The 27,934-nt window shown below is 35.2% G+C and overlaps 1 protein-coding gene across 1 annotated transcript in view; it reads right to left on the bottom strand.

Moving 5' to 3' along the window:
* LOC136039490 (syntaxin-binding protein 5-like) overlaps nucleotides 1–27,934 on the bottom strand; it is a gene marked incomplete in the record, with an annotated part of 340,696 nt that overhangs the window by 88,902 nt on the left and 223,860 nt on the right. The window contains 3 exon segments of the mRNA XM_065723280.1: nucleotides 1,832–1,939; nucleotides 16,759–16,881; nucleotides 19,230–19,346. Coding sequence (XP_065579352.1) covers nucleotides 1,832–1,939; nucleotides 16,759–16,881; nucleotides 19,230–19,346 — 348 coding nt within the window.

The following is a 27,934-nucleotide window of genomic DNA, read 5'->3' as shown; positions in this document are numbered from 1 at the left end:
CAAGGGTAAGCAGGATGAACCAACGAAACCCTAGGGAGAACTTTGAATTTGGGAAGACTCATTTTGGACAAAAAATTCCAGAAACAAATCTGATTGTACTGATGCTTGACGTCCTATTTATCTATTTATTTCTTAAGTACACCTGAATGAAATTTTTGTTTATAATAAATAATCTTGACAAGCCTTTATTTAAGATAATAAACAGTTGAGAGTAAATATAATACAATAATGAGATCCTTTTAATGAGAAGGTGAAAGAACATACAGCTTTATTCAGGGTGTCTAAAGGATGGGGGTCAAGATTTTTTCAGCTCCATAGAAGATAAGAAATCACTCAGTTTTTAATCCATTTGAGTATCAATTACCTTCCCGTGAACTAAAATTCCATCGAAATACTAATATTACCGTTTTCTGTATAAAAAAAAATGTGATTCAAAACTTGAATAACATATTTCGAAAATAATTAAATTACAATCCAAAATACTAATTAATAACTAGGAAAAATAAAATAAGTTTTACAAATATTCCTATTATCAACCAATCAAAAACTATGTTAGCTAAAAGCAAACAGAAAATAACAAAAAAAAAACTTTTCCAAAAAACCGGCTTTTAAAGAGAACTAAAGGCCCGTACTAAAATTAACAGGAGCAGATATGACTATCGATGAATAAATAAAGCCCAAAAGGAAAAGAAATTAAAATGAAGAATTAAATTAAACAAAAATAATAGATTCTGCTATAGATGACAAAATGAATGCTAAAATGAACAGAAATTAAATAAATAATTGAGTCAAATTCGTTCTAGTCAAATTAACCACAGCAAAATACAATATATATTAAATATTTTCTCTTTTATAATTATAACCATTAATAAAATAAAAACTTCTGAAGCCTCCAGGAACTAATAACATATATATTAAACAATCGTCTACTCCCATCAGTTCTTTTTAGTAATTTTGCTGATATGGTTCTTTTCTTTGTTGTTGTTGGTATAACATCCTCTTTGATACTTCAAAGATCATTTTGCGAGTTACAGTGTCGAGTGACCGTCTTGAAGACAAAAATTCGTTAACAACCTTTCCTAGAACTCAAATCCTTGAACCCGAATTTCAACGACGATCGGTGTTGTGGCTCTGATTGTAAAAATGTGGACACGTGGGCCCAAAGATTTCAAAAGGCAAATGAGGTGCATTTGAAGTGAGATTTTTTAGGTGAATGATACGGTGAATGAAATGCTGCTTCCACTCCCGCTTACTCTGTATTAAAAACTATATTGAAGACAGGGCTTTATAGAAAGGATACAAAAACTTAGGACTTTTATTATACCAAAAATAATATTTTGAAAAAAATATTTTTTATAAGTTTTTTTTTTCTTTTCTTTTTTTGTGCCTTTATTATATCCATCCCATCGAAGTTTCACGTTTCATGTTTCAGGCATCTGAAACGTGAAATCTATAATGCAACATAGCTAGAGGTGACAAAAAGGTAATAACAAATTACCTTATTTTCTCACGAATTATTTGAAATCAAAGTGCAGTTTGAATAAACTTCGGTTAGCTTTAGAAAATCACAGCAGGCTAGCTAGGTTAGCTAGGTTAGCTTGGTTAAGCTGGTTAAGCTAGGTTAACTTGAAAAAATCAGAGCAGGTTAAGCTGGACCGTTGAACTGAATCTGGATGTCCTAGTTGGGACAGAACCTTACTTTCTTTACCTTACCCAGTGTTTCAAATTACCAGAAAAAACAGGAGTTTCTGGGCAAACAAACTCACTATGGCGTTAGTCATTTTCTTTTTAACACTAGTGCCAGACGTAATTGACAAAAAAAAACACTTACTACTTTTACCATCATCTTTCCAAGACTCCCAAGGAGGCGGAACTAAGCTACCAGAGGCGTCCAAAAAGGCAACACTGTGTATAGATCCTTTCAGACGAAATATAGTACCTAAAATAGACAATCACCAATTAACAATGACTAATTAATTAAAGACTAGGAAAAGACGTTTATCATAGACGTAAAAGCTGAAAAGCTGGTGTAAATAAGTAAGATACTTTTATTGGTTGTACACAACTTACTGCAAAACTGACCTATTTACATGTTTAGTCAAATAAGATTTAAACAAAACATGACGGGGAAAAGCTAGGACCCAATCTACCAACAAGAGAATAGAGCCAATCTAACCTTTCTCGTTATAGCCGTCGAAACTGGGATTCAACCACATACGTATTGCTTATTGTTTCAATATATAATTAGGCAAACTGATTTGGAATTCCAGTGCGCCTTACGGTAAGAACCACCTTTTTATCGTAAGTAACAGAAGTTATGAGGGGCCTTTGGTAACTTTTGTCTTTAAAAAATATGCTCCTAAAAAATATTGAAGTCTCCGTTTTACTGCATAAATAGAAAAAAAATGTCACGGGTTTTATTTAAATTAAATTATGATGAATTTCAAACGGTGAGGGACTGTGGCATGTCATCAAATGGCTATCTCATAGTTTTGACTGGATGCCTTTGGGGGGAAACGACCATGGGGGGAGGGCTAGTTCTCTTCTAATCTTGGTGGTAATTTGAAAAGGGCACTAGAAACCTCAATTTCTGTTCAAACGAGCCCTCACCTGATATTCTAGGACTATTGATTCGAGACGAGTAGCACTATGCGAAAGATTTGTATAATGGTCTGAAATGTCTAATTTTCTCCCTATATTTTTCTCAGATTTATTCATATTGGATTTATGTCAAAACTATAGTCCACAGCCCCACATTTTAGTGGGGTATAGTCCACAGCCCCACATTAAGTGCCCCCACTCAAGAAACCATAAAGTATTTATTATTGTTTTAAAAATTCCTTTTTTCAGGTATGATTACCGTGCCTGGTGTTTTTTTTTCTTTTTAAGTCGTCCACAAAGATAACTAGAAAAACTGATCAAGAAAGAATAAAATCACTAAAAATGGTAATAAATTACGAGGGAGCGGCAACCATTACGAATAGCAGCAGTAGCTTTGAACTATTTGCTCTCTGTTTCTAATAAATAAACAGTTTATCATAATGGCGTAAGTTTCACAATTGCAATAGTAAACAGTAGCTGCAACAATAAGATTTTGAAGAATTAGAAAAATCTGCAACCTAGTAAAGGACGAACCACGGCCCATAGTAACCAAAATTTAAAAAACGAGCTTTCAAAAAATGGCCAATGAGAAAAAAAAATGCCATTTCTATCTAATACAGAAATGGTAACCAAAAAATGGTTCTGAATGTGCAATGCTATTCCAAAAACAAATTTGGCTTATGGCCAGGATGTACAGAAAAATGTGTCAAAATTTGTTATTGCAAATTTGTTCTTTTCCCTTAAGCAATAAATAATTTTTTCTACATTAATCTTATGCTAAATATCGTTATAAGTTGCTCCTTTCCTCGGAGTGAAAAATATCACACACTGGAAAGTCTTTGTCTTTTCATAACTGAAATCTAGTAAAGAGCAATCACTGTTTTGAAACATGCATTGAAAGTTTCAACTTGATGGTCTAAGGTGTTCCCGGAATAAAGCCGTTACGCCCTTTTAATTAACTGCATTCGACATAGTGTTTCGATTTAGTTGAACATCCTCCTAATATTTCCTGAAAGCTTCACCGCAATGCTCGCAGCTTCAGTAATATTACTAGCAGTAGTCGTAGTAGTAGTAGTAGAAGTAGTCTTAGTAGCAGCAGCAGTCATAGTAGTAGTATGGAATGAAAAACTAACAGAAACTATATAAAAAACACAAGATTCGTTAAAAGAAAATATATAGCGACATTAAAAATTAAAACGACAGAATTATTCCACATCTTATGGGGGGAAACCCTCCTAAGATACAGAAGAATACAGGAGGGGATAAGCCTCCTTAACCCTCCAATTATAATTCTTAAGTTTTGCTCTTCTTGTCCAATGCTGGCTTAAAAGACCGTTTACCTTGTATTTTTTCGAATCATCCGTTTTGCATATTTTACAATAATAAAAATTTTGTGTTTATGTACAACACCTTTCATACAATGTATGAAGGCATTGCAATACTGTAATGTATCTCTTTTTGCTCTTTATATGTATATGAAAGTGAAGTTATTCATATGAAAAACTTTTTTTTTCCGAAATTAAGGCTAAAGAGTACAGCTAAAGAGTAATTAAGGCAAAAGGTGCAAGTCCTGTACAGAACCCACCAAAGTACTCCAATGCCCCACTGGCGAGGCCTGTTTTCATCAGTATATCACAAGAGTTAAAAAGCAAACATTAGTATATTTTTATTAGCATAAAATATGCCCAACCGACGAGTCGAAAAAAAAAACCAAGTTAATGCCCTTTTAAATTTCCTTCAGGTGAATAAAAGTAAGACATTGGCTAACAAAATTTAAATGTCAGTAGTAAAGACCCTCTGTCTTCTGGCACAGCCAGAGGGGGTGTAAGAATGAAGCTGCTAGCCCCTGAAGATGTTATTACGCGTACCCAGCTCTTGCACATCACTAAAGCACACCTGTAACCGTATAGCATACCTGTAACGGTATAGCACACCTACATCATAGGGGGTTGTTACTTTGGTTGCTATGTAATAGGGTTGGCTTACTTTTGGTTGTTGTGTAATAGGGAGTGTTTTCTAAAAGACGCAGACACTTGTTACGTAATAGGGATTGTCAGATTCCTCTAGTCAAGTCAAAACCCCCAGTTCTACCTGAGGGGGGAGCAAACGTGGGTCTTACATAATAAACAATGAACACGTGGAGTGTGACGCAATCTTATGTGACTTGGTAGATTTATAGGGAATGATGTTATGACAGCGCACAAGTGTGGTGTTATGTAACGACAGGGCACAGACAGGTGTTATATAATACTTTAATGAATTTTTATCAAGATTTCATTTTTTCAGGATTTAGTTTTATAAGACATTTTTTGTTCAGATTTCATTTTCCTTTAAGGAAAATGAAATTTTAAGGTGTTTCTGAGGGGTTTTAATGAAATTGCACCGTTTCTATTGCACTATTAGACGCACCTGCAAGAAAAAGAGACACTTTTTTGCATTCGGTTATTTCTGAAAGCTCTTAATGAAAATGCCAGGTTTCTTTGAGCCAAGACTATTCATATTCACACCACCATGACAATATGTGGCTAGTCCCCCCCCCACCGAACAATTTCAGATGGGGCATGGTTGTTATTAGAGGTAAAATTTTATTTATGCTTTAGTGCACGTTTCACAAAGCAACTATAAGCAAAACTAAAGAGTAATGTATTTTTTGCTAGAAGAAAAATAATGAATGTGTGTGGGAAGTGAGAAAGTCTTCTTGGCTAAAATAAATGTTTATGCTAACCAACCATTATTTTCTAGGACTACTTATACTACTATATACTAGGACTACTCTAGGACTACTTATACTAGGACTACGACTACTCTACACCTATAGAAAAGAATGCGCTTCCATATGGCATTACTGACAACGAAATTCTGGGCTCAATATGTGAACAGAATTTCGATATTTCTAAATTAATCGACTATCTCAGAATTTCAGAAAAATATTATTCTGGAGTTGTTTTAGCTAGAATTGTTGTTTTGCACCACACAATGCCTGAAAACGCCACTTTGCTGTGGGACAGATTGTTGGCTAAAATAAATATCTATGTCAACCGTTACTTTGTGAGACTAACTGGAGCTTTATGAACGGATGCGCTTCCATGCAGCAATACTGTCCCTGAAACTCGAGGCTCAGTATGCGTATAGATTTTTGATAATTCTAAATCGATTAACTATATCGCAATTTTCTTGCAATAGATTTTTGGCCGTTTTTGTCAAGAATTGTTATTTTGCACCACAAAATGGCTGAAAAAGCTGCATTACTGAGGAAAAGTCTTTTCAGCTAAAATAAATGTCTATGCTAACCGTTTATTTTGTAGGACTACCTATATCTTTTAAAAACGAATACGTTACCGTACGGCATTGCTGCCTCTGATACTTGAGGCTCAATATGCGTATAGATTTTCGATAATCCTAAATCAATTGACTATCTCAGATTTTCTAAACAATAAAATATTAGCATCCTTTGGCTAGAACCACAAAATGCCCGAAAACACCACTTTAGTGTGGGACAGTCTTTTTGGCAAAAATAAATGTTTATGGTAGCCGTTTGTTTTGTACGACGACCTGGACCTTCTAAAAACGTATACGCTCCCGTAAGGCATAACTGCCACTGAATTTCGAGGTTCAATATGCGTAAGGATTTTTGATCATTTTAAATAAATTGATTATCTCAGAATTTTCACACAATTGCATTTTGGACCTCTTTTGGCTATTGTTTTCTCACAACAAAATGGCTGAAAACGCCCCTTTACAGTCGGACAGTCTTTTTTGGCTACAATAATCTTCTATGTTAACTGTTTGTTTTGTTAGACTACCTAGATCCTTCAAACCAAAGCGCCATCGTAGGAAATTGCTGCCTTCGAAACTCGAGGCTCCATATGCATATAGATTTTCGATTATAATTGATAAAATATCTCAGAATTTCAACACGATAACTTTATGGCATTCTTTTAGCTAGAACTGTTGTTTTGCCCCATAAAATGAATGAAAACACGGCATTGCTGTCGAACAGTCTTTCTGGCTAAAATAAATGTCTGTGTTTACCATTATTTTCTAGGACTACCCAAACCTTTAGAAACAAATGCATTACCGTATGGCATTACTGCCTCTGAAACTCAAGGCTGAAACTTGAAAGTCTGAAACTCGAGGAATAATTTACACACAATAGCTTTTTTGGACTTTTTTTGGGTAGAGTTCTTGTTTTGCACCACAAAAAGGCTGAAAATGCCGCTTTGCCATAGGACAGTAATTTTGACTACAATGAAGGTCTATGTCAACTATATTTTGCAGGGCTACCTACACTTTAAGAAATCGCGCTTACGTACGGTATTACTGCCTCTGAAACAGGAGGCTCCAGACGTGTAAAGTTTTTCTAATCAATTGACTATCTCAGAATTTTCAATCAAGGCCAATGCACATCAATCTTTTCTTCTTTGTGAAACTTATTGTGTAGTAATGTTTTCCTAATGAAACTTGTTGTATTTCTATTTCATCCTCATAAAAAGTTGTTTTATGTTGATTTTTTCTTCGTGAAACATGTTACAAATTGATTTTTTTTCTCTTTGTGAAATTTGTTCTACATTAATGTTTTCTTTTCGTGAATCTTTTTACACGCTTATTTTTTTTTATTCGTGAAATATGTTGTATGTTAATCTTTCCCTCGTGAATCTTGTTTTACTTTTAGATTTTCTTCGTGAAACTCGTTTTACGTTGATTTTCTCTTTCATTAAATTTACTTATCTTCAAATTTTTCGATGTGAAACATGTTCCATGTTGTTTTTTATTCGTGTAAATTGTTAAATGCTGATTTACTTCGAACCTCTTGCATATTGGTTTTTTCTTCGTGAAACATGATACATGTTGATTTTTTTCGCGAAACCTGATGCAGGTGGATTATTTCTTTAGGAACCTTAATGTATCTTGATTTATGTCTTCGAGAAAATTTTATAGTTTTATTTCTTCGTCATGAAACTTGTTGCATGATGATTTTTCTCTTCGTGAGACTTGTAAATTGATTAATTCCCTCGTGAAACCGTTTTTATTCGTGGAACTTGTTGCATGCTGATTTTTGTTCGTTAAACTTAATTTATCTTGACATTTTTCTTCGTGAAACTTATTGTTTGTTGATTTATTCTTTCATGATACCTAATTTACCATGATGTTTTTTCTTCATGAAACTTTTATGTTTCATTGTAAGTTGTTTTTTTCCTCGTGAAACATGATGCATGCTGATTTCGTTCATGAAACTTACTGCTTGTGGATTATTTCTTCAGGAAACTTAACATATCTTGATTTATGTCTTCGAGAAACTTGCTATATTTCTATGTTTCCTTCATGAAACTTGTTGCATGATAATTATTTTCTTCGTGAAACATATACATCGATTTTTATACTCGTTAAAAGTTTTTGCTTGTGGAACTTGCACCGTGCTAATTATTTTTCGTAAAACTGAATTTATCTCGATGTTTTTCTTCGTCCAACTTGTTGTGTGATGATTCATTCTTTCGTAGAGCTAAGTTTATAATTATATTTTTCTTCGTGAAACATGATGCACGTCGATTTTTCTTCGTGAAACCTGCTGTATATGGATTATTTCTTTAAGAAACTTAATGTATCTCGATTTATGTTTGCAAGAAACTTGTTACATTTACATTTCTTTTTCGTGAAAACTTGTTACGCGTTGATTTTTCTCTTCATGAAATTTGTACTTGGAATTTTCTCCTCGTGAAACTGGTTTTATTAGTAGAACTTGCAGCGTGCTCATTTGTATTTGTGAAACTTAATTTATCCTGATCTTTTCCTTCGTGAAATTTTGTGTATGTTGATTTATTCTTTCTTCAAACTTTATTTGTCATGATAGTTTTCTTCATAAAACTTGTTTCTTGTTAGTTTTTTCTCCGAAAACATGACGCATGCTGATTTCTGTTCTTGAAACATGTTGCTTTAAGATTATTTCTTCAAGAAACTTAATGTATCCTGATTTATAACTTGAAATTTTATCTTGACAATTATCTTCGTAAAACTTGTCGGAGGTTGATTTATTTTTTAATAGAATTTAATTTATCAAAATAGTTTTTTTCGTGTAGCTTATTGTGTATTGGTTTTTTCTTCGTGAAACAAGATGCATGCTGATTTTTATTCGTGAAACTTTTTGCATGTGGAGCATTTGTTAAAAAAACTTAATTTATCTTGCTTTAAGTCTTAAAAAAAACTTTTTATAATTTTCTTTCTGTTCGTGAAACTTGCTGCATGAGGAAAATTATCTTCGTGAAACTTGTACATTAATTTTCTTGCTTTTGAAACCATTTTTTTCTTGAAACTTGTTGCGTGCTGATTTAGTCCATGACACTAAGTTATCTTGATATTTTTCTTCGCGAAAATTGTTGTATGTTTGATTTATTCTTTCGTGAAACTGATTTTATCATGATATTTCTCTTCGTGAAACTTTTTGCATTTTGTTTTTTATTCGTGAAACAGGTTATATGCTGATTTTTTGTGAAACTTGTTTTATGCGGATCATTTGTTCAAGACACTTATTATATATTGATATATGTCTTCGAGAAACTTGTTATATTGAAATTTTTTCTTCATAAAACTTATTGGATTAAGTTTTCTCTTCATGAAACTTTTAGGCCTTTTTCTTACACGCTAGTAGGTTAGGTTAACCTCACAAAACCGACCTAACCTACAGACTGTAGGTTAGGTTAGATGATGAACATTTTAAAACCAAAAACACGAAAAAAACAATAAACGGTAAACAACAAGTTTAACGAAGAATAAAAATATTAGAAAAGTTTCAAGGTAAAAACAATTTTCACGAACAGAAATTCAGAACGCAACAAGTTCCACGAATAGAAACGGTTTCACAAGGAGACAATATCAATGTTCAAGTCTCAAGAAGAGAAAAATCAACTTGCCACAAGTTTTATGAGGAAGAAGTAAAATACAGCAAGATTCAGGACGACATAAATTAAGATAGATTAAATTCACTGAAGAAATTATCCAAAAGCAAAAAGTTTCATGAACAAAAATCAACATGCACCAGGTTTCACGAAGGAAAAAACTATATGCAAAAAGTTTCAAATAAATCAATGTGCAGCAAGTTTCAGGACGAAAAATCAACATACAACTATATCATATTTCACAAAATTAGATAAGCATGGAACAAGCTTCAAGGACAGCAAACAACGAGCAAAATGTTTTACGAAGAAAATATCAAAATAACATGACTTTCACAAAAGAAAAAATCAACATAAAACAAGTTTCACGAAGAAAGACTAAAAGTACAACAAGTTTCACAATAAAAATTGCATGCAACAGATTTCACGAAGCAATAATCAACATAGAGTATGTTTCATGAACAAAAAAAAATCAAAACGTAGCTAGTTCCACAAATAGAAAAAACCTAACGTAGAAAAGCTTCAAGAAGAGGAAAAAATGAGTATACTACATGTTTCGCGAAGAAAAGATCATACAAGGAAAGAAGGAAAGAGTAAAAAAAGACAAAAAAGCAACCCATTGAAAATTTTAAATTCAATTTTTTTTCAACTTCAACTTTTTCTTTGTTCAACTTAAAAAATACGTAAACAATATTATAGAGAGCATAATCCCAGGAATCCCAATAGAGAGCAGAGCTCATAAGGCTGGGACAGTGCAAAAACATAGAAAAAAAATCAACATCTCATAGTCATAATGATTCCAAAATTTAACATGGCAAAAGAAAAAATAAAATAGAAAAAACTCATAAAAGAGTAACAAGGATATGTAAATAAATAATTATCGGCAGGAGGGGCGTGGGATGCCATCCCAGACACATGGATACAAAAACGAAACACACAAATAAGAAGATTAAATAATTTAATTTTCCATCATCAATGATGAATAATCCAAAAAGTGAAATTAGTTGAATTATCAAAAATTTACCGCATATTGAGCCTCGAGTTTCTGAAGCAGTAATGCCGTACGGTAGCGCATTGGTTTCTAAAGGTACAGGTAGCTCAAAAATAAAAGGCTAACATAGACATTTCTGTCAGCCGAAAAGACTGTCCCATAGCAAAGTGGTATTTTTAGCCGTTTTGGGGTACAAAACAAAAATTCTAGTCATAAGAGGGCTAAAATGCTATTGCACGAGAATTGTGAGATAGTTAATTGATTTAGAATTACCGACTATCTATAGTCCTATTGAGCCTAGAGTTTCAGAGGCAGTAATTCTGAAGAAAAGTAATTCTTTAAAAAATAAAGGTTAAAATAGACTTTTATTTAGCCAAAAATACTGTCCCACAGCATATACGAATTCGTGATCTTTTCTTCTAGAAAAATACACAAATTCTTTATTTTTGCTTATAGGAGCTTTGCATAGCGTGAACTAAAGCGTAAATAAAGTTTTACCTAAATTACCATCTATCCCTATCTGGGATTGTTTTCTAGGGAGGGCTAGCAACATATTGTTACGATGTCATGGATATTAATAGTCTTGGCTCGAAGAAACTCGGCATTGTCATTAAAAGCTCTCAGAAATAACCAAATGCAAAAACATGTCCCTTTTTCTTGCAGGTGCATCTAATAGAGCAATAGAAACGATGCAATTTCATTAACCCCTCTTAGAAATACCTCTTAATAAGGCTTAAATCTACTTCGAATAGCGACCCACTCACTGGAAATGGTTGCTTGGATTCCCACCTTTCTTTAACTCATTGTTCTTTTTGCTTATATTTTATCATTTATAAACTTTTTTCCACTTTTTTTCGTTTGCTTTGGCTTAACTCCTTTTTCTGTGTTTTAGTAATGCTGTTAAATTTGTTTTATTAATAAAGTTGTATGTACAAAAGCCTGAATTCCTTAGATTACTTTTTCCAGAATAAATCTGATAATGAAATATATAAGGCCAATACTAAGCAACATCTCATTGATTGAATAGCTATCCCAACCTGTCTAGGTCACTTTATAAAATTAATAACACTGTAACATGCAGGAGTATCTAAAACACCAATAATAAACAGTATTGAAATGTTTGTGGTCTAATGTGGAAAGGGATTGGAAACATGCGAATCATTTAGTAGTTCTAGTACGCGGGTAGAGTGGATCCTCCTTGTGTGAAATAGGTTATAATGTAGAAAGCATTAACCTAATCAAAATATTATGGATAGTTTGCTGGCCCAGATGGCTCAGACTCTGGTCTTGTCATTGGTAAAAATCTTTGGTGCTTTAATTCAAATCCTAATGCGAACAGCAAAAGGTTCCCTGAAAAATACACATTGAAAGAAAATGAAATCTCGAAGAAAAAATTCTTGCAGGAAAATAAAATCCCGAGGAAAACGATTCTTTGAAGAAAATTAAATCCTGAAGAAAAAATCTTTTAAAGTATTTTGTAACACTGGTATGTGCACTGTCTTTACGTACCACTCCAAGTGTGCGTAATACTACTACTATATTATTCCTTATAGATCTACCAAGTCACGTAAGACTGCGTCACCCCCAATAAACCTATCTAGTCACGCAAGGTTGCGTCACATGCCGCGTGTGCACTGTCATTACGTAACATTAACGCGTTTGCCCCATCAGTTAAGACCGGGGGTTCCTCGCTTGAGTAGAAAACTCAATCGAATTCTATTACGTAGCAAGCACCTGCTATTCTTAGAAAACACTCACTATCACATAAAAACCATATGTAAACAAACCCTATTACGTAGCAACCAAAGTAAACCTTCCCTATGATCTAGATGTAATATACCGTTACAAGTATGATTTAGTATTGCGCAAGACCTGAGTATGTGTAATGGCGTCTTGAGGGGTTAGCAGCTCCATTTATTCACCCCCTATGGCTGTGCCCGAAAGCATAGGGCCGTCACTACTAATATTACGAAAATGCATCAAAATAGAACAGCTAGTTAATGTGCATTTACCTTAGACAAAAGAGTTTTTAGGTCAAATCTTTTAAGAAAGAAATAATGGATAAGCACTTGCGATTATCGTTAATTATATTTGTTGCACTTATAAATGCTTTCAGCACAGCAGCATGAAACTTTAGCGTCAACAGAGAGAGGCTAAAAATGGGAAGCCTTCTTCTGCGTTTTAGTCCACATCCCACGCATTGCCGTTATTCCAAAAAGCTTGCTTTTTTATGGGATTTTACCTTTATTTGCACTTGGTATTTTACCAAGTGCCATATAGTTTCTGTCCGTCGGTCTGTCTGTCTGTCAGTTCTGATTTGGCTAATTCGAGCATTTCTAGATAAGCTAAGAAGATGAAAGTAGGCAGGCGTATCGACCATCTGTGGGGGGGGGGCGGTTGATTCGGAAAAATTAGAAAAATTGAAGAATTTATAATTTACGAGCGGGTGATCGGATCCTAATGAAATTTGATATTTAGAAGGACATCGTGACTTCTGACGCTCTTATTTTGGATCCTGACCGAATCTGGTGATATTGGGGGGAGTTAAAGGGGGAAACCAGAAATCTAGGAAAACACTTAGAGTGGAGAGATTGGGATGAAACTTGATGGGAAGAACAAGCACTGTTCCTAGGTATGTGATTGATATAACCGGACAGGATCCGCTGTCTTTGGGGGAGTTGGGGGGGGGGGGTAATTTGGTTAATTCAGAAAAAGTAGAAAAAATGAGGCATTTTTTACTTACGAACAGGCGATCAGATCTTAATTAAATTTGATATTTAGATGGACTGGTGTCTCAGAGCTATTATTTTAACCCTGACTAGATCCGGTGACATTGGGAGGGGGAATTGGTGGAGAAAACCAAAAATCTTGGAAAACGCTTAGAGAGGAGAGATGGGATGAAATTTGGTGGGAAGAACAAGTGCAAGTCCTAGATATGTGATTGACATTACCGGACTGAATCTGCTCTCTTCGGGGGAGTTGGGTGAGGGGAGATTTCTAGTGCTTTGGCGAGTTCGGTGCTTCTGGACGTGCTAGGACGATGCAAATTGGTAGGCGTGTCAGGAACGTGAACAAAATTGACTTGATAAAAGTTGTTTCCCTCATTCAACCATCTGGGGGGAAGACTGGAGGGAGGGGAAATCGTAAAATTTGAGATTTGTATATCTTCCTAATGGGTGATCAGATCTTAATGAAACTTGATATAGAAAGATATCCATTTTCAATTTTGATTGGATCTGGGGACATAGGGGGGTGGAAGGGGAAAACAAAAAATCTTCAAAACCAGAATTCTAGAAAACGCTTAGAGCGGAGAGAGTGGGGAGATGAAACTTGATGTAAGAAATAATCACAAGTTCGAGATACGTGATTGACATAAAGGGCCAGTCTGCTCTCTTTGGGGGGAGTCGGGGGATTTTTAGTGCTTTGGCGAGTTCGAGAATAAGCAGAAGTTATAGATACGTGATTGACATAAGCGGACTGGATCCGATCTCTTTGGGGGAGTTGAAGGATTTGTACTGCTTCGACGAGTTCGGTTTTTCTTGACGTGCTAGGACGATGAAATCAATAACTCTACTATCGACTCTAACCGACCTCGTCAGAAGTGCCATATGAGCTCTTGGATCCATTTATCTTACAGAATATCGGTAATGGTTCATTTCTGTGATGCAGTAAATAACAAGCACCAAAACCTCATCGTTTAAAGCCGTGATTCCCAATGGGGGGCAAAGGCACCACCTGTGATGCATGGGAGTATTTTGGTGCGTCATGTGCAAAACGTTTACCCTTCGGATGACTATACGCTAGAGCAGTGGTTCTCAAACTGTGGTACGCGTACCCGTTGAGGGTACGCAAAATTTTTGAGAGGGCACTTGGCAGGCCAACAAAAACAAAACGATCCTTTAACTCTAAGAGTGATAATTTTATTTATATCTTAGCGATAGTTTACATAGTATCAGTAACTGAGAAAGGGCACCTAATTTGTTTTGTGGGTAAAAAGGGATACAGTGTCTAAATAAGTTTGGGAACCATTGTTCTAGAACCTTAACTGAAAAAAAATCACGTGATTTTTCATTTTTCACGTGAATAACGTCACATTCATATGCATTTAGAAAACAAAAAAGGTACTTCCCCAAAGAGATCGGATCCGGTCCGCTTATGTCAATCACGTATCTATGATACGTGATCATTCATCACGCATCAGTGATGCAATGACTTCATTCATTGTATGAAAGGTGTTGTATACAGACACAAATTTTCATTAGTATAACATATGCCTAACGGACGATTCAAAAAAAGATACCAAGTTAATGGTCTATTAAGCTTCCTTCAGGTAAATAAACGTAAAACCCTAAGTAACAAAATTTAATCACGACGAAGGCATAAGAATTTTAGAAATGCTTAGGAGGGGGTGGACCACTGGTTTAGAGATTGTTTACATAGCTTTAGGTTGCTTATTTACGCTAATTTACACATTAAATTACATTTGCTATGTCTTGAAGGTCTAAAAATACCTTTATTGTCTAAATTATCGATCATTCAGTGAAGTAAAAGTGCCAGGCTATGTTATTCCGTTTTTTCGAACTCTCCTTTGAAATAACCTCGATAAAATTGCTGAAGCTGAGATACACTGAATCCACTCGACTATATTTATGGTTTTAGAGCATCTTAGTTCATACTGAATGGGGTCTGCCCATAGGCCGTAACCTTAACGAAACTCGTCTACTGCTCGTCAAGCACGTCGAGAAAAAACTCCGCACCGCGTATGGGTCTATCGTCGCTAGCAGACTCTCTTATGCCGAAAGTATCTGGCGAATATGTATAACGCTGTCCCACTGCCACAAATTCTATATATCGCGCCATTTTGGAATTTTTTAACTGAAACCCAAAAACGCAAGCTCCGGTTCCTTTATTTTAAGTTCACGAAGTTTCTGTTGCGATGCCTCTTGTGGACGAAAAATACTTATATGATAGATTAACACAGGATTGCAGACCCCATTATCGCGGTAAACCGCTAATTTCTAATTTCCAGGCATAATGGAACCATCCCTGGCTTAAAAATTTCTAAAGTTCTTGATTGTGTGTTTTTCCATTTTGTGATTTAAATTTAGCTCCGTTTTTCTTCTCTTTTTTCTTTCATTTTTTTCCTTGTACTCCGTTTCGTTCCATGTGAAAAATACGGGTAATAAATATTTTACTTACTTACTTACTAACTTGATGCCGGTTGTTCTGCTTTGTTCAATTTAAGGCTTTACCCTTCTTATTCCTACTATTCTTTCCCTGTTTCTACAAGATACACTATTTTTTCTGATATTGTTGTCTCAAAATTTCTAGACGTTGTCAACAACCGGCTAGTTTCCACATAGAGTGTATTTTATCAGCAACTGGTCATGATCAATCTTCAACGAATTCTGAATTTCAGTTGCTGCTCTCTTTACTAATCATTTATTTATGTCGTTGACACCTGACTAATAAATCCAAAAGCTAAATTCAAAAATCTCACACATCTTTTTCGGCTAAGAGCGATAATGCTGCATGTTTTGTTTTCAACCAGATTGACAATCAACCCAGACAATCAACCCAGACTCAATCAACCAGATTGAGTGTAAATGGAAAATAACTTATACTATCAGAATAAAAATTACCTTATCCTTTACTTATCACTTACTCCTACTATATTACTTACCCATACGCATAAAATTACGTACCCACTACTGAAAAGCATACAATTATGGAAAACTAGAAGTGAAGCCTATTGGAAGGGAAGCACAACAAAGAAATTAAGAAAAATCTTAGCTTGTACTTTTTTACGAAAACTAGAGAAACTGGTTTCGGCCTCCTCCTCCTTACAGCAAGTTTTCGATACCCTCCAATCCCCTCCCTAACACAAGAATGTCTCTCAGAGTTTCAAATCTATCCGCCAGGGATGAGCTAAAACAAACTAGACTTCAGAGAACTTTAAATTTTGAAATTCCCCTTCCAGAATAAAGGAATTTTTATCCTACTGCACATGTAAAATAGTCTAATACCAATTTTTTCGAATTTTTATCCAAAAATGAAAGTGTGCTTTTGGTTTTAACCTTGCTATTAGGCAGTTACTGTCTATCTCTGTACTGTCTAACCTAACCTTCAAACTGTTTACTGTCTAAATCTAATCTTTACTGCCAGAGACTACCACATTCGATGTTCAGTTTTACACCTTTGATGCAGTAAAATACACAAATAACAGGCTGCCCAACCCAAATTTCATACTGAAGCATCCAATTATATACAATTCATTACCTGAGGGTGATACCATAAGGGGATGAGTAAGCCGAGGCTCTCCAGGAGCAGGAAAATTAATCACAACAGCAAGTACTGAGCCTTGAGCTGTACCAACCCAGACTGTGGAGTTAATGGAAGGATCTAGAAAAAATAATTGATTTATGGTTTGCACAACTAATAAATCTAAGAATAACATAAAAATATCACGATATTAATATATAAACTTAATATATTAAAATAATAACATCAGATAGTATCAATATTTTTGATTTAGCCTTAGCCATGTTAGAGGCAAAAACGATTTAAAAAAATACAGCGTTGTTAGGAAATAATTACTGCCAAATTTGCCAAATTATTGTTGTCACTATTGTTGCCAAACTTGTCGATATTATCAGATCCGCATTCTTACACTGCAGCATAGAGAAGTTTATCAAATTATTTATTGAATCATGTCCAACAAGACTTTTTAATACAACTTACAGTAACAATAGAAATCAAAACTTGACCTAAATAAGACATTAATAATGATGATAAAAAATGGGTGGTAGGGGAATCGGGAGAGTGACACAAACTTTAAGAGCTCTATCCTTAAAGTAATAAATCTGCATTTTCGTCTCAAAACGACACATGATAATCATTTTTGCTACAACGATTTAAAGCTTTTATGTAAAATATTTGTCAAACTGAGATTTAACCCCCCTTGAAACTGAGATTTTTAGACCACGCCCCCTGAACCTCGCCATACCACACTGTGTCTTTGGGCTTTCAATATATTTCTATGTTGAGGTATATATGAAAATATACCTCATAAAACAGAAAATTCTGATGTTATCAAATAATAATACCAGGAAGGTAATAATCACGAGCCCAACATTCAAGACCCTCCTTGAAGGATTGGATTTTATCACTTTAAAATGGGTCATGTCTCAGTGTGCCAACACTGAAGTTTTATTGATTCAGTGGGACGCTTTCGTTTTGGGCTGGGAAATCAAACACAAAATCAGAAGAGGTATTGACATACATAGGCACTAATAACCCCCCTTCCCTTAGATTTTGCAAAATACATTTTTTTCGTGTTTTTATTGAAACAAATACAGAAAATGCCCCTTCCCATATTTTGATAAACACCCGTTTTATTTGTATTCGTTAAAAAGAATTCGAACAAAATCTTTGCCCCATCTTATATTTTCGTGAATTGCACCCCTGACGGCATAGAAAAAGATAATTCTAGAATAAGCCATATCTCTAAGTTGTTTTTTTTACGGTTTTCTAGTTTTTACAAAGGCATTGACTACAGCTTATACAGATCCGAATCAAGATTTTGTTCGGGAGAAAGGGGCTGAAAAAAAAACACACTGAAAAGTTGTTAATATTTATTTTTGTAACGTTTTTACAAGCCGGAGAAACATATGGAGGTCGGGAGGAGGTTCAAATTCCCTAGCGACTCCTTGATACGGTCTCAAGCCAGAAGCTTCGCCTTCACCTACTACCAAGCTACACCAACGACGAGGGTGTTTTTTCTTATGCATGAAGGTAGGAGTTTCTAAGACACGATATCCCTCTTAGAATGCACAACCTTTACAAAAGTAGGGGGCAATAGTCATCCCCTTTATAGCATAATTCCAAACTATCTTCAGGTTTAAGATCATTCTACTTAATATTTTGTTCATTTCCCTGAAAATGATTACCATACTTCGATGCAATTGATCATTCATACCTCGGCCCAAAGAGCAAAATAAGTGTTTGCGGATATTTCTTTTAACTAGCCAATAATCTGCTTACTACCACGGTAATAACTATTTGAAAATAAGTAAAAAAAAAAGTTTAAAAAAAGAATTTACCTCGTTTGACATAATTTGGTTTGGATCCAAATGTGCGTTAATTTATTTGAAATTCAAGCATTTGACATTTTGATTATATATATTTGACATGCATTATATATATATATATATATATATATATATATATATATATATATATATATATATATATATATATATATATATATATATATATATATATATATATATATATATATATATATATATATATATATATATATATATAATATATAAGACTCCAAAGCCAATATATTACTCGTAAGTGTTTCTAGTTGGTGGCACTAAAAATTTTTACTCCTTAAAGCAATACAAAATTTTCTCCTCAGTCACGGCAATTGAAAATAGGTTGAATTTATAGCCCATACAAGGTTTTAGGAGCACCTAGAGTTTTTGGCCTACACATTTTGCCCCTATTAGATTTAAAAAAATACACTTTTTGAGGTGTTTTTATTAATAAAGAATTTTTTGGGTATTTTAACTACAAAAATTGAGAAAACGACAAATTTAACCCCCGCACCTACAGATTTTGTAAAATCCCTTTTGCTCCTTATTTCAAGAAACATGGAATAACTGAACATTCTAAATCGTGGCGTTGGCTAAATCTACTTGTTGTGAACAAGGCTTAAGCGCTTTAAAAATCAAAAGTACCTTGTTTTCTCGCACATGTATCTGCGAAGGTTATACTTGTGATGGCCTCCAGGCCAGGGCCGTCTAAACTTGATATGCTGGAACTCCTCGATCTCAGTAAGGCAGAGTCAAACTTGTCTGCAAATCAAGAATTGATAAATGAAGCATCGCTCTTTGCAAGAGAAAGCAAGGTGCTTATACTAATTCTAAAAAATTATTCAAAATTTTATTCAAAAAGTTATTCAAAAATTTGTTAGTAAATATGTTTGAAGAGCTGCCAGCAGGAGGCTACAGCTAAGTTTTATTTTCGATTCTATATCCATAAGGCTATGTTTGTATAATGTTGTTTTTTTAAAAGGCGGGATCGTGGATTTCAAAAGCTTACATCTGATCTCAGATTTTTTTTTGTGTCTCATTTAAATTCAGAACAACTTATTGTGATTTTCCCTCCTAAAGTTTCCAATCTGTGAAAAAAAGATCGTTAACTGGCATATGGGAAAAAACGCCTAATACCGACATTGTTTTATTATTGAAATATATGTCAAAATTCAATGGTATTTTAAATAATCCAACAACCTTTTGTTTCCCAAATATTTTTATGAAAAGTTTAGAGTCAATTAGACATACCTCGTTATATATTGTGAGCTAAGGGTGCCTATTTTCTTCCAGAGTTCTTTTGTTTGGTTTATGTTTTTGGTATTAGTTTTGGCTTCAAAAACAGTTTTTTACTTTTGGTACTTTTGGTTACTTTTGGTTTTGGACCCCAGTAACTCTTTCACAATCAGTTTTCATCATTAAAAGAAACTATATATTCTTAGTTCTTTTCCAGTTCTAAAATCAAACAGTTTGAAATAAAGATATGCCTTAGACATAATTGAACTAAATGACAGAAAGGAAACTTAAAAATAAGTGCAATAAGTTTGAGATAGACAGATTTGGAAGATATTGAAATAAACTTTGATATTGATTTTGAGATATTGAAAAATTAGCAAAACAGCGAAAAAACAGAAAACAAGGCTAAATTCAGACAAAGGAAGAAACTATCAAGCAAGAAGTAGATTCCATTACTTAAGAGGTAGATGGCAACATTTTTGCCATTCCAATGTTTATTTTCATAGCTGTTATTTATCTTCCAACATAAATTCAAGATTACTTAATTTTATTTGTATATTGTTATTAGTGACGGCGCATCTTGATGAAACCTTAGCGGTCAATTTCTCACAGCCCATTTTCGCAAAACATTCTTTTACTATATAAAATTAAACAAGTAAACTATGTAAATGACTGAGAAACTACGCGGTTTCTGATAACATGTCTTCCCTTATGTTAATTTATTCTCTTAGGGGCTGATTGATGTCTGATTTGAGAATTTCTGCGTTTATTTCCATATACCAATGTCACTATCCAAATTTGTGCTCTCCATGGTACTTCAGTCAAATTCCTTCCTAAAAATTTATTGGATCTATCTTCCAATCTACTCTGTATCGTTGTTTGTCTATCTTCACTTTATGAATTCTCCTTTCCCTCCTCTTAGTCTCTTATTACATTTCCTCCGTAGATTCCGATTCCACTTCCTCCTTTCAATCCATTAAATTTACTGAATCTATCCTCCGATCTACTCCAAATCATTGTTTTGTCTGTCTTCATTTTATGAATTTTCCTTTTCCTCCTCTTAGTCTCTTATTACATTTCCTCCGTAGATTCCGGTTCCACTTCCTCCTTTCAATTGTTTTCGACACAATTTGAAGCACTAAGCTTGTCAACAATACCCAACATCCTCCCAACCCTTCACCTAGTTCCATCTCAGGCTGAATATATATATTGAATCTAATATCAAATGTACTAATATAGGAATATAATGGAACTCCCATAGGAAGATCATTTGATATGAATTAGTAAGACCAAAGACAGGCATTTCTCAATTGTTAGGTCATAGACTTTTCCTCCAGCCGTATATCAGCGCGAGCTGTGAAGAGCCTATCTTGCTGTCCTGAGAAACAGTTAAGAGAAAAGTTTGTCAGAGAGAAGGTTGTTAATGTACTTGTAGAGGTCAGTTATTGACAAGACTTTGAATCCTTTATTCTTCTCGAACTGCTTTAGTGTCCTAAAAGCATTGTTCAATACCCTCTTCTTTATAACGTCAGAAGGAGAAAAAAAAAGAGAGAAGTGACAATCACTGCTTCCTATGGAATGCGGTCCGAATAGCGATTATTTTGTTGGTAAGGACAAGGAATTATAACTCTTCTATGTGGGATTTTTGTTATGATGATTTTAGAGCTGCAGTTTTCAATTCTGCCCGACATTTTTAGGACTTCCCATAAATTTGTTTTCGGAATAAAATTTAATGTTAATATTAACGGAAATAACAGTTACCATTTCTGAATCAGCTTTAAATGGCAATTCTTCGTCACTTGATACTTATTCTTTCAAGAAGCGTTTTTATTTTGCGGTTACTATGAACTAGATTTTGTTCTTCCCTGGGTTGGATCTGACACTAAGAAATGATGTTTTCACTTTCCTGTATTGGGCATTTATTATCATGTAAAATATTAATCAAAGGCTTATCAAAATCTTAAAGTGCCTAGAATATGAAAATGAAAACATAGCCCCCGACTGATTTCACGTCTATCCATACCTGATATCGTCATTCCATAATGCCATAATATCGTCAGCGCCACCACCTTAAACCGAGAAGGTAAATAGAGAAAACTAATTTGTTAAATCTGACAATTATATTCCTTCATAAAAATTCAAAGATCTACGATTACTTGATTTCTAAAGATAACTATACCTTCAAAGTAGAGCTATATCTCTTTAAGCTATTTGCTAACGCAACTTTTTAGTGTATTATTTGCTAATTTTCCACCCATGTTTCTTTTTTATAATTGGCGCCTGCTAGCACCAAAATCTTAAGAATTGGATAAGAAGATTCTTCATAAGAAAGGGACTTTTTAATTTTTCTTAATTGCTTAAGACATACACGGCCGTGTAAGTTTGCCTATAACCAAATTCAAACAACAAGATTCATTTTTCACTTTCCTTGGTTCTTCAAAGGATATTTATGGCTCTATCAGGTATCAGATTTTATAAGTAAACACAGTCAAACCTACACCTGTTTTATTATACACATTAATAAAGTGGCCCTGACACTGCTTTCCCAGACCGAATCAATAAAATACAACTGAGCTGATTACAGAAGCTTCCTAACAAGTGAAAGAATTCCAAAGAAAGTGACGCTGACAAAAAATTAACCAAAAATAAGATAATTTGAGGAGAGCTTGAGGACTGAAGTTACCTGCTATCCCAAATGTCAGGGAAAATCCAAGTAAACTTCCATATTAAAAAAAAAAATAAATGGAAAGATCTACTTTTGAAAATATAAATCTTCTACAAAAGATTCTTCAGCGGACTCCTAACCAGACAAAATAATTGAAACTAGTTTAAAGAGAAAAACTAACCAAGAGCACATCCATATCTACACAAAAGGGAAAATGGGGGATGGGGGGAAGGAGAGCCACCTCTATGCGCCGAAGAAGGGTGGTCATCCTCGCAGTAAAATTTTAAAAAGTACATGTTGAAGTGCGCAAAGTTTAAGGGCATTTAATTTTGAAAAAGTACAAGTTGAAATACGCAAATTCTAAGGGAATTTGTACTAAAAACAAACATATGTTTAAAAAGAGTAAGACGTTTGGATGATCCTTAAGAACCACATCCCCTCAAACTGGAACTATTGCTAAGCATGCTGGCGAGACACAAGTGTGCATAAATTGAACGAGTTGCTGCTAAATACTCATAGTACAGTCAATCCAAGGTTTAACCTAAAAAATTGCAATAATTTTGATTTAGGTACCATTTAAACCGAAGAAAAAATTATCTACAATATATGAAAAATAGGCCAAATCAGACAAGGCGAAATTGCCGTTTTTTCGTCTTTTCATCAAAAATGACGACTTTTTAAAAACAACTTAATTTGCACGTATAGAAAGTTGGTAACAGGTAACTCTGGTAGATAGATCACCAATATGCATTTTTTTTTTGTTTCGAACATTCATATTCAGTCCCCCCCCCTCCTACATTTGAATCAAGTGTCGATATAGGTATGAGATTAAAATTACGCGAAGTTGAATTCATACAGGAATAAATTGGACTGCTAATGCAGAAAAGAAGACGTGTCCAAGTCAATTTACCCCCTCTCCCCAAACTCCACCCTAAACGTGACCAAACTGACTTCTTAGAATCCAATAAGTAACTTCTCACAGCTAGTTAAAGCATTGATTTTAATTTGTTAAAAAAAATCAAAGATAATTTAAAATTGCAAAGTGACTGAAAATTCATCACATTTATTAAATTAATCACAAGTTTTCTTCATCTTCGATTTGGACCTGAGTATTAGAGCAACTAATTCCTTTGCAAGATTTGCAAGTAATGTTGCATTTCTTACCGTTTCGATGACAGTTGTACCAGTTACCACGATAGATACTTCACAGATACTTCACGACTTCTGATACTTCACGACAAGATACTTCACGACTATGAGAATCTTCTTTGGTGCCGTTGGAAGATCCGTGAGCATAGGTTATGGTACAATCGGTTATGGGTTATAGGTTATACGACTTCTGATGCTTCACGACAAGATACTTCACGACTATGAGAATTTTCTTTGGTGCCGTTGGAAGATCCGTGAGCATAGGTTATGGTACAATCGGTTATGGGTTATAGGTTATACGACTTCTGATGCTTCACGACTTCTGATACTTCACGACAAGATACTTCACGACTATGAGAATTTTCTTTGGTGCCGTTGGAAGATCCGTGAGCAAAGGTTATGGTACAATCGGTTATGGGTTATAGGTTATACGACTTCTGATACTTCACGACAAGATACTTCACGACTATGAGAATTTCCTTTGGTGCCGTTGGAAGATCCGTGAGGATAGGTTATGGTACAATCGGTTATAGGTTATACGACTTCTGATACTTTACGACAAGATACCACGACTATGAGAATTTTCTTTGGTGCCGTTGGAAGATCCGTGAGGATAGGTTACAGCATGCCGTTCTTAAGTCTCAGTTCTCAGGATCAAGGACAGGGCTCTGAAGCCCAACCCAATCTTGCACTTGAAGATAGGCTCAAAAACAGTGAAATTCCGCTGCTTCTTAAGTTGGAGGTAGATCTTGGGGATGGACAAAAGTTTTAGATGTTGCTACTTTCTGCTGAAAGACTCGGTGTCAGTAACTGTCAAGATTGTAAGTAGAAATTTACACCGTACAATATAGAAAGTGCAGCCTCTCCCGCTAATTTAAGCACAAAGGCTGAAGTTGTTGGCTTAGGCTCACTGTGAAGATAGACATTTTGGTGCTCAGGAATCCAATGATAAAATAACAACACCAACAAATCAGTATCGTCACCGAGAACTACAGTGTCCAAAGACTTCGAACACTCAACCACTGTAAGCACAATAAGCAAGTCAGCATCAGCTTTAGCTTTGATGGTTCTTAGAACTTTGCCTTGTAAATAATCAGAAAGTATACTGACGAAACATGCTTTATTCTTTTTGCATGAAAAAAATTCCTCTTTTTTTTGTCAGTTTCATTTCGGGGCTAAGCAGTACTTCCCTTTCAGTGAAACGGTTTCAGATAAGATGAGTCATAACTTTTGTCGAAGCAGCGATGTCGTAGCCATCGAAGACAATAATGGAGTCTGAATATTTTGCCGAAACCTAGTTCTTCACCCTGGGAATTCTGTGAGGCAAAGCGCCCCCTTCTAAGACGTAGGTGAAATTCTGAATGTTTTTTCCCAAATAGTATTAATTTCTCAATGTAGCTTGATAGCTTTTACTGTCTCTGGTTCATTTAGTTTTCGCAACTTGCCAGAATCATCAAAAAGCGACGCAGGATAGGAGCAAAGTTCATACTTAAATGAAGATTTTTCATTCATATTCATTCTTTTTGATACAGTTAGACGCTGAAACAGCAATGAAGGGTCCAAATAATTAATTTCTCCCCTGTTTTGTCGCCTCGCCGTCATAAAGACTGCCTAATCCTATTGTTTGAATGAATACTTCTTCAGAGATTCCCTAGAAACCGTCAAAACTCTTCTTCCCGACATTCACTACTTTGTCGGCACTCACTTTTTCTGACATAGTCTTGTCAATAGCAAGGCTTCGCGGCAATAGCGGATCACCCTCAAGAGAAGACGATTTCTCTACAAAGTCAACAACTATTTGTGTGTCTTTGCAGTCCCTCTGCTGACATGAAATACCAAACCCTTTTTGTTGGTTGCTTGTGCGACAAGAAACACCCGCCAGTTCTTGCATCAGAATACTAACCTGAATACAGGCTGGACGTCTCATTACCCACTAAAGTTTTTGTAATTCCGTTTTTCCTCTACCTCGAGCCAATCCGGTTGCCGTTTTCAGAATTCTCGCCAGTTCAGGTTCTATGCCCAGATCGACAAATAAACTGGCCGAAAATCGGTGCGATCTTCTCACATTGTGCAAGCGTTTTTCAAAAGACTGGAAAAGTATTGAGTTTGTATTTTTAAGTCTGTTCATCTACTGTAGCTAAAGCCTCGCCGACTTGCACGTATTTGTTGTGACCAGCTGCTGCGAGGTAAGTGAGCATGTTCGAAACTGTTTGAAGTGAAGTTTCTATTGACCTGTACGTTCAGCGCTGAGGGAAATTCGAAGAATGGTAACCATATCCATGTACTGTATCCAAAGTTTTCCTGTTCGAGTCTCGTGACTTCGCTCTGATTTAAGAGCTGATAGAGAAGCTTTGAATCTCATAAGACTTGAAGACTGGGATATATGTTCAAAGGAACCTCGTCCATTTATTATTTCTCATATAGGTCTTTGATTTCACAAAGCTCAACCATATACAATGCATGTTCTTGATTAAATTCAAGCTCTGCATCTAAATCCTCGTCAACAAGTTCTTTCATCAGACTCAAATGAATTGCTGCGTCTACAATGTTAAAGGCTCGCAGTGCTGAAGAAATAGCCTTACCACTTAGAAGATGAGAAAACGCATCGGAAGTGTACATGAATTCAAAGGTTTCTTTTAGTCTAGTTTCAGCCATCAAAGATCCATTGGCACCGACAAACTCATGAGAGTGTGGAATCCTCTAGGTCTCACCGCTACTTTTCCAATACTACTTCCAGATCCTTGCGCACATCCTTCGGCCAAGTACTTCCCCCCATCGACTGATCAAAGGTTAGGACCAGAGTAAATCCGTACCGGTCGCCCTGATGGGTAATGAATGTGAGTGTAGGAAGGATTAAATTCTCATCGCTTGAAGAAAAATCGATGAAAGGAAGAAAGAAAATGTTGGCTATCCCGGGATGATGTCCGACCACGACTGATTACACGGTCCCACTCCAACCAGGCCAAGGTTGCTTGAGATGTCATGACGTAAGCCAAAGAACATCTACGTTTGAAATCTTATCTTCTTCCAATCCTTGATGAAAATATATTGTCGAAAGACAGAATCGTTTGACTGTCTATGGATGATTCGGATCCTTCCAGCTGTGTTTATCTTTTAGGGTGACTTTTAGCCCTGAGGTTAAAGCCGCAATGATAACCATGCCATGAAAGGTGTTTCTGCCATCGAGAGCACCTATGATGTGATCAACATTGTCCGCCACGCGTGTTGGACTAGACAGTCAGAGGTAATTCCTTGCAGCTAGACTCCAAAATAAATGGGAGCATTTTTCTCAAACCTCAAAACTTCCACACAGGAGGAGCGAAACCCTGTGAATTCAAGGTATCAATCAAGACTTTAGAAGAATAATGACGATGCATTTGAAGAGCCACTCCAACTAGCAAGGGAGAAATGACTGCGAGCGTGCGCATAGCTTGTACAATTGCATGTCCACTTGCAATAATTTTCATGGCAGTGTCTTTACCGGTTAAATATTTTGCTCAGAAGCTAACATAGGCTAGAGGGGAGAAACAATAGTAATCACGTCAGTTCAGTCAATTCAGCAGTTCGTAATTATGCTTGTTAGTTTCTAAATTGTTTATGTCATTTTTGATGAGCTTCGCAACGTTCACGAACATTGCAGGTGCGGGACAATTTTGAGATGTGTACAGACCATTTATTTTATTGGATTTGTACGGAGGGGGGGGGGGGATGGGACAAAATATGCAAGATACTAGGACACCACTTTTTCCTAGAATTTTAGCATAGTAAGTGTAAATTTTCTCTGCGTGGATCCGACTTAATGTAATATCCAACGTATATTAATGCACACTTTATCTCCCGCGTTTGTATCAGTGCAAGAAAACGAACGACTAAGGGATGGTCAGAACACAGAACTGTTTCCATATTCGTGATCTTTATACCAGATTTTCCTATTACCAAATTTTTAAAAGAGCAAGTTATTATTTTTTTTAAGACGTTATTTTAGAAGAAATGACGAATAAAAAATAATTTTGCCTCAACTGATTTTGGCCAATTTTTTAGATGTTTTAGAAAGATTTTTTTTTCGGTTTTAATGGCACCAAAAGCAAAACTATTGCAATTTGTTTGAGGTAATCTCGAAAATTAATTTAAATTGACTGTGCAACGTAACCCCTCTAGGACACTTCGCTGAATTGCACCTGTTCCTCTTATTCTTTCAAAAGATCCTTGTGACCCCCCACTCAATATAATAGGGAGCTGAAACAAAAAATTGGTATTTGTTATGGGTATTTATTTAACATGGCTTAGAGCAATATGGACT

The sequence above is a fragment of the Artemia franciscana genome, chromosome 19, assembly GCF_032884065.1.
Source record: "Artemia franciscana chromosome 19, ASM3288406v1, whole genome shotgun sequence".
Taxonomy (NCBI): Eukaryota; Metazoa; Arthropoda; class Branchiopoda; order Anostraca; family Artemiidae; genus Artemia; species Artemia franciscana.
This window is presented reverse-complemented; position numbering and strand designations above follow the sequence as displayed.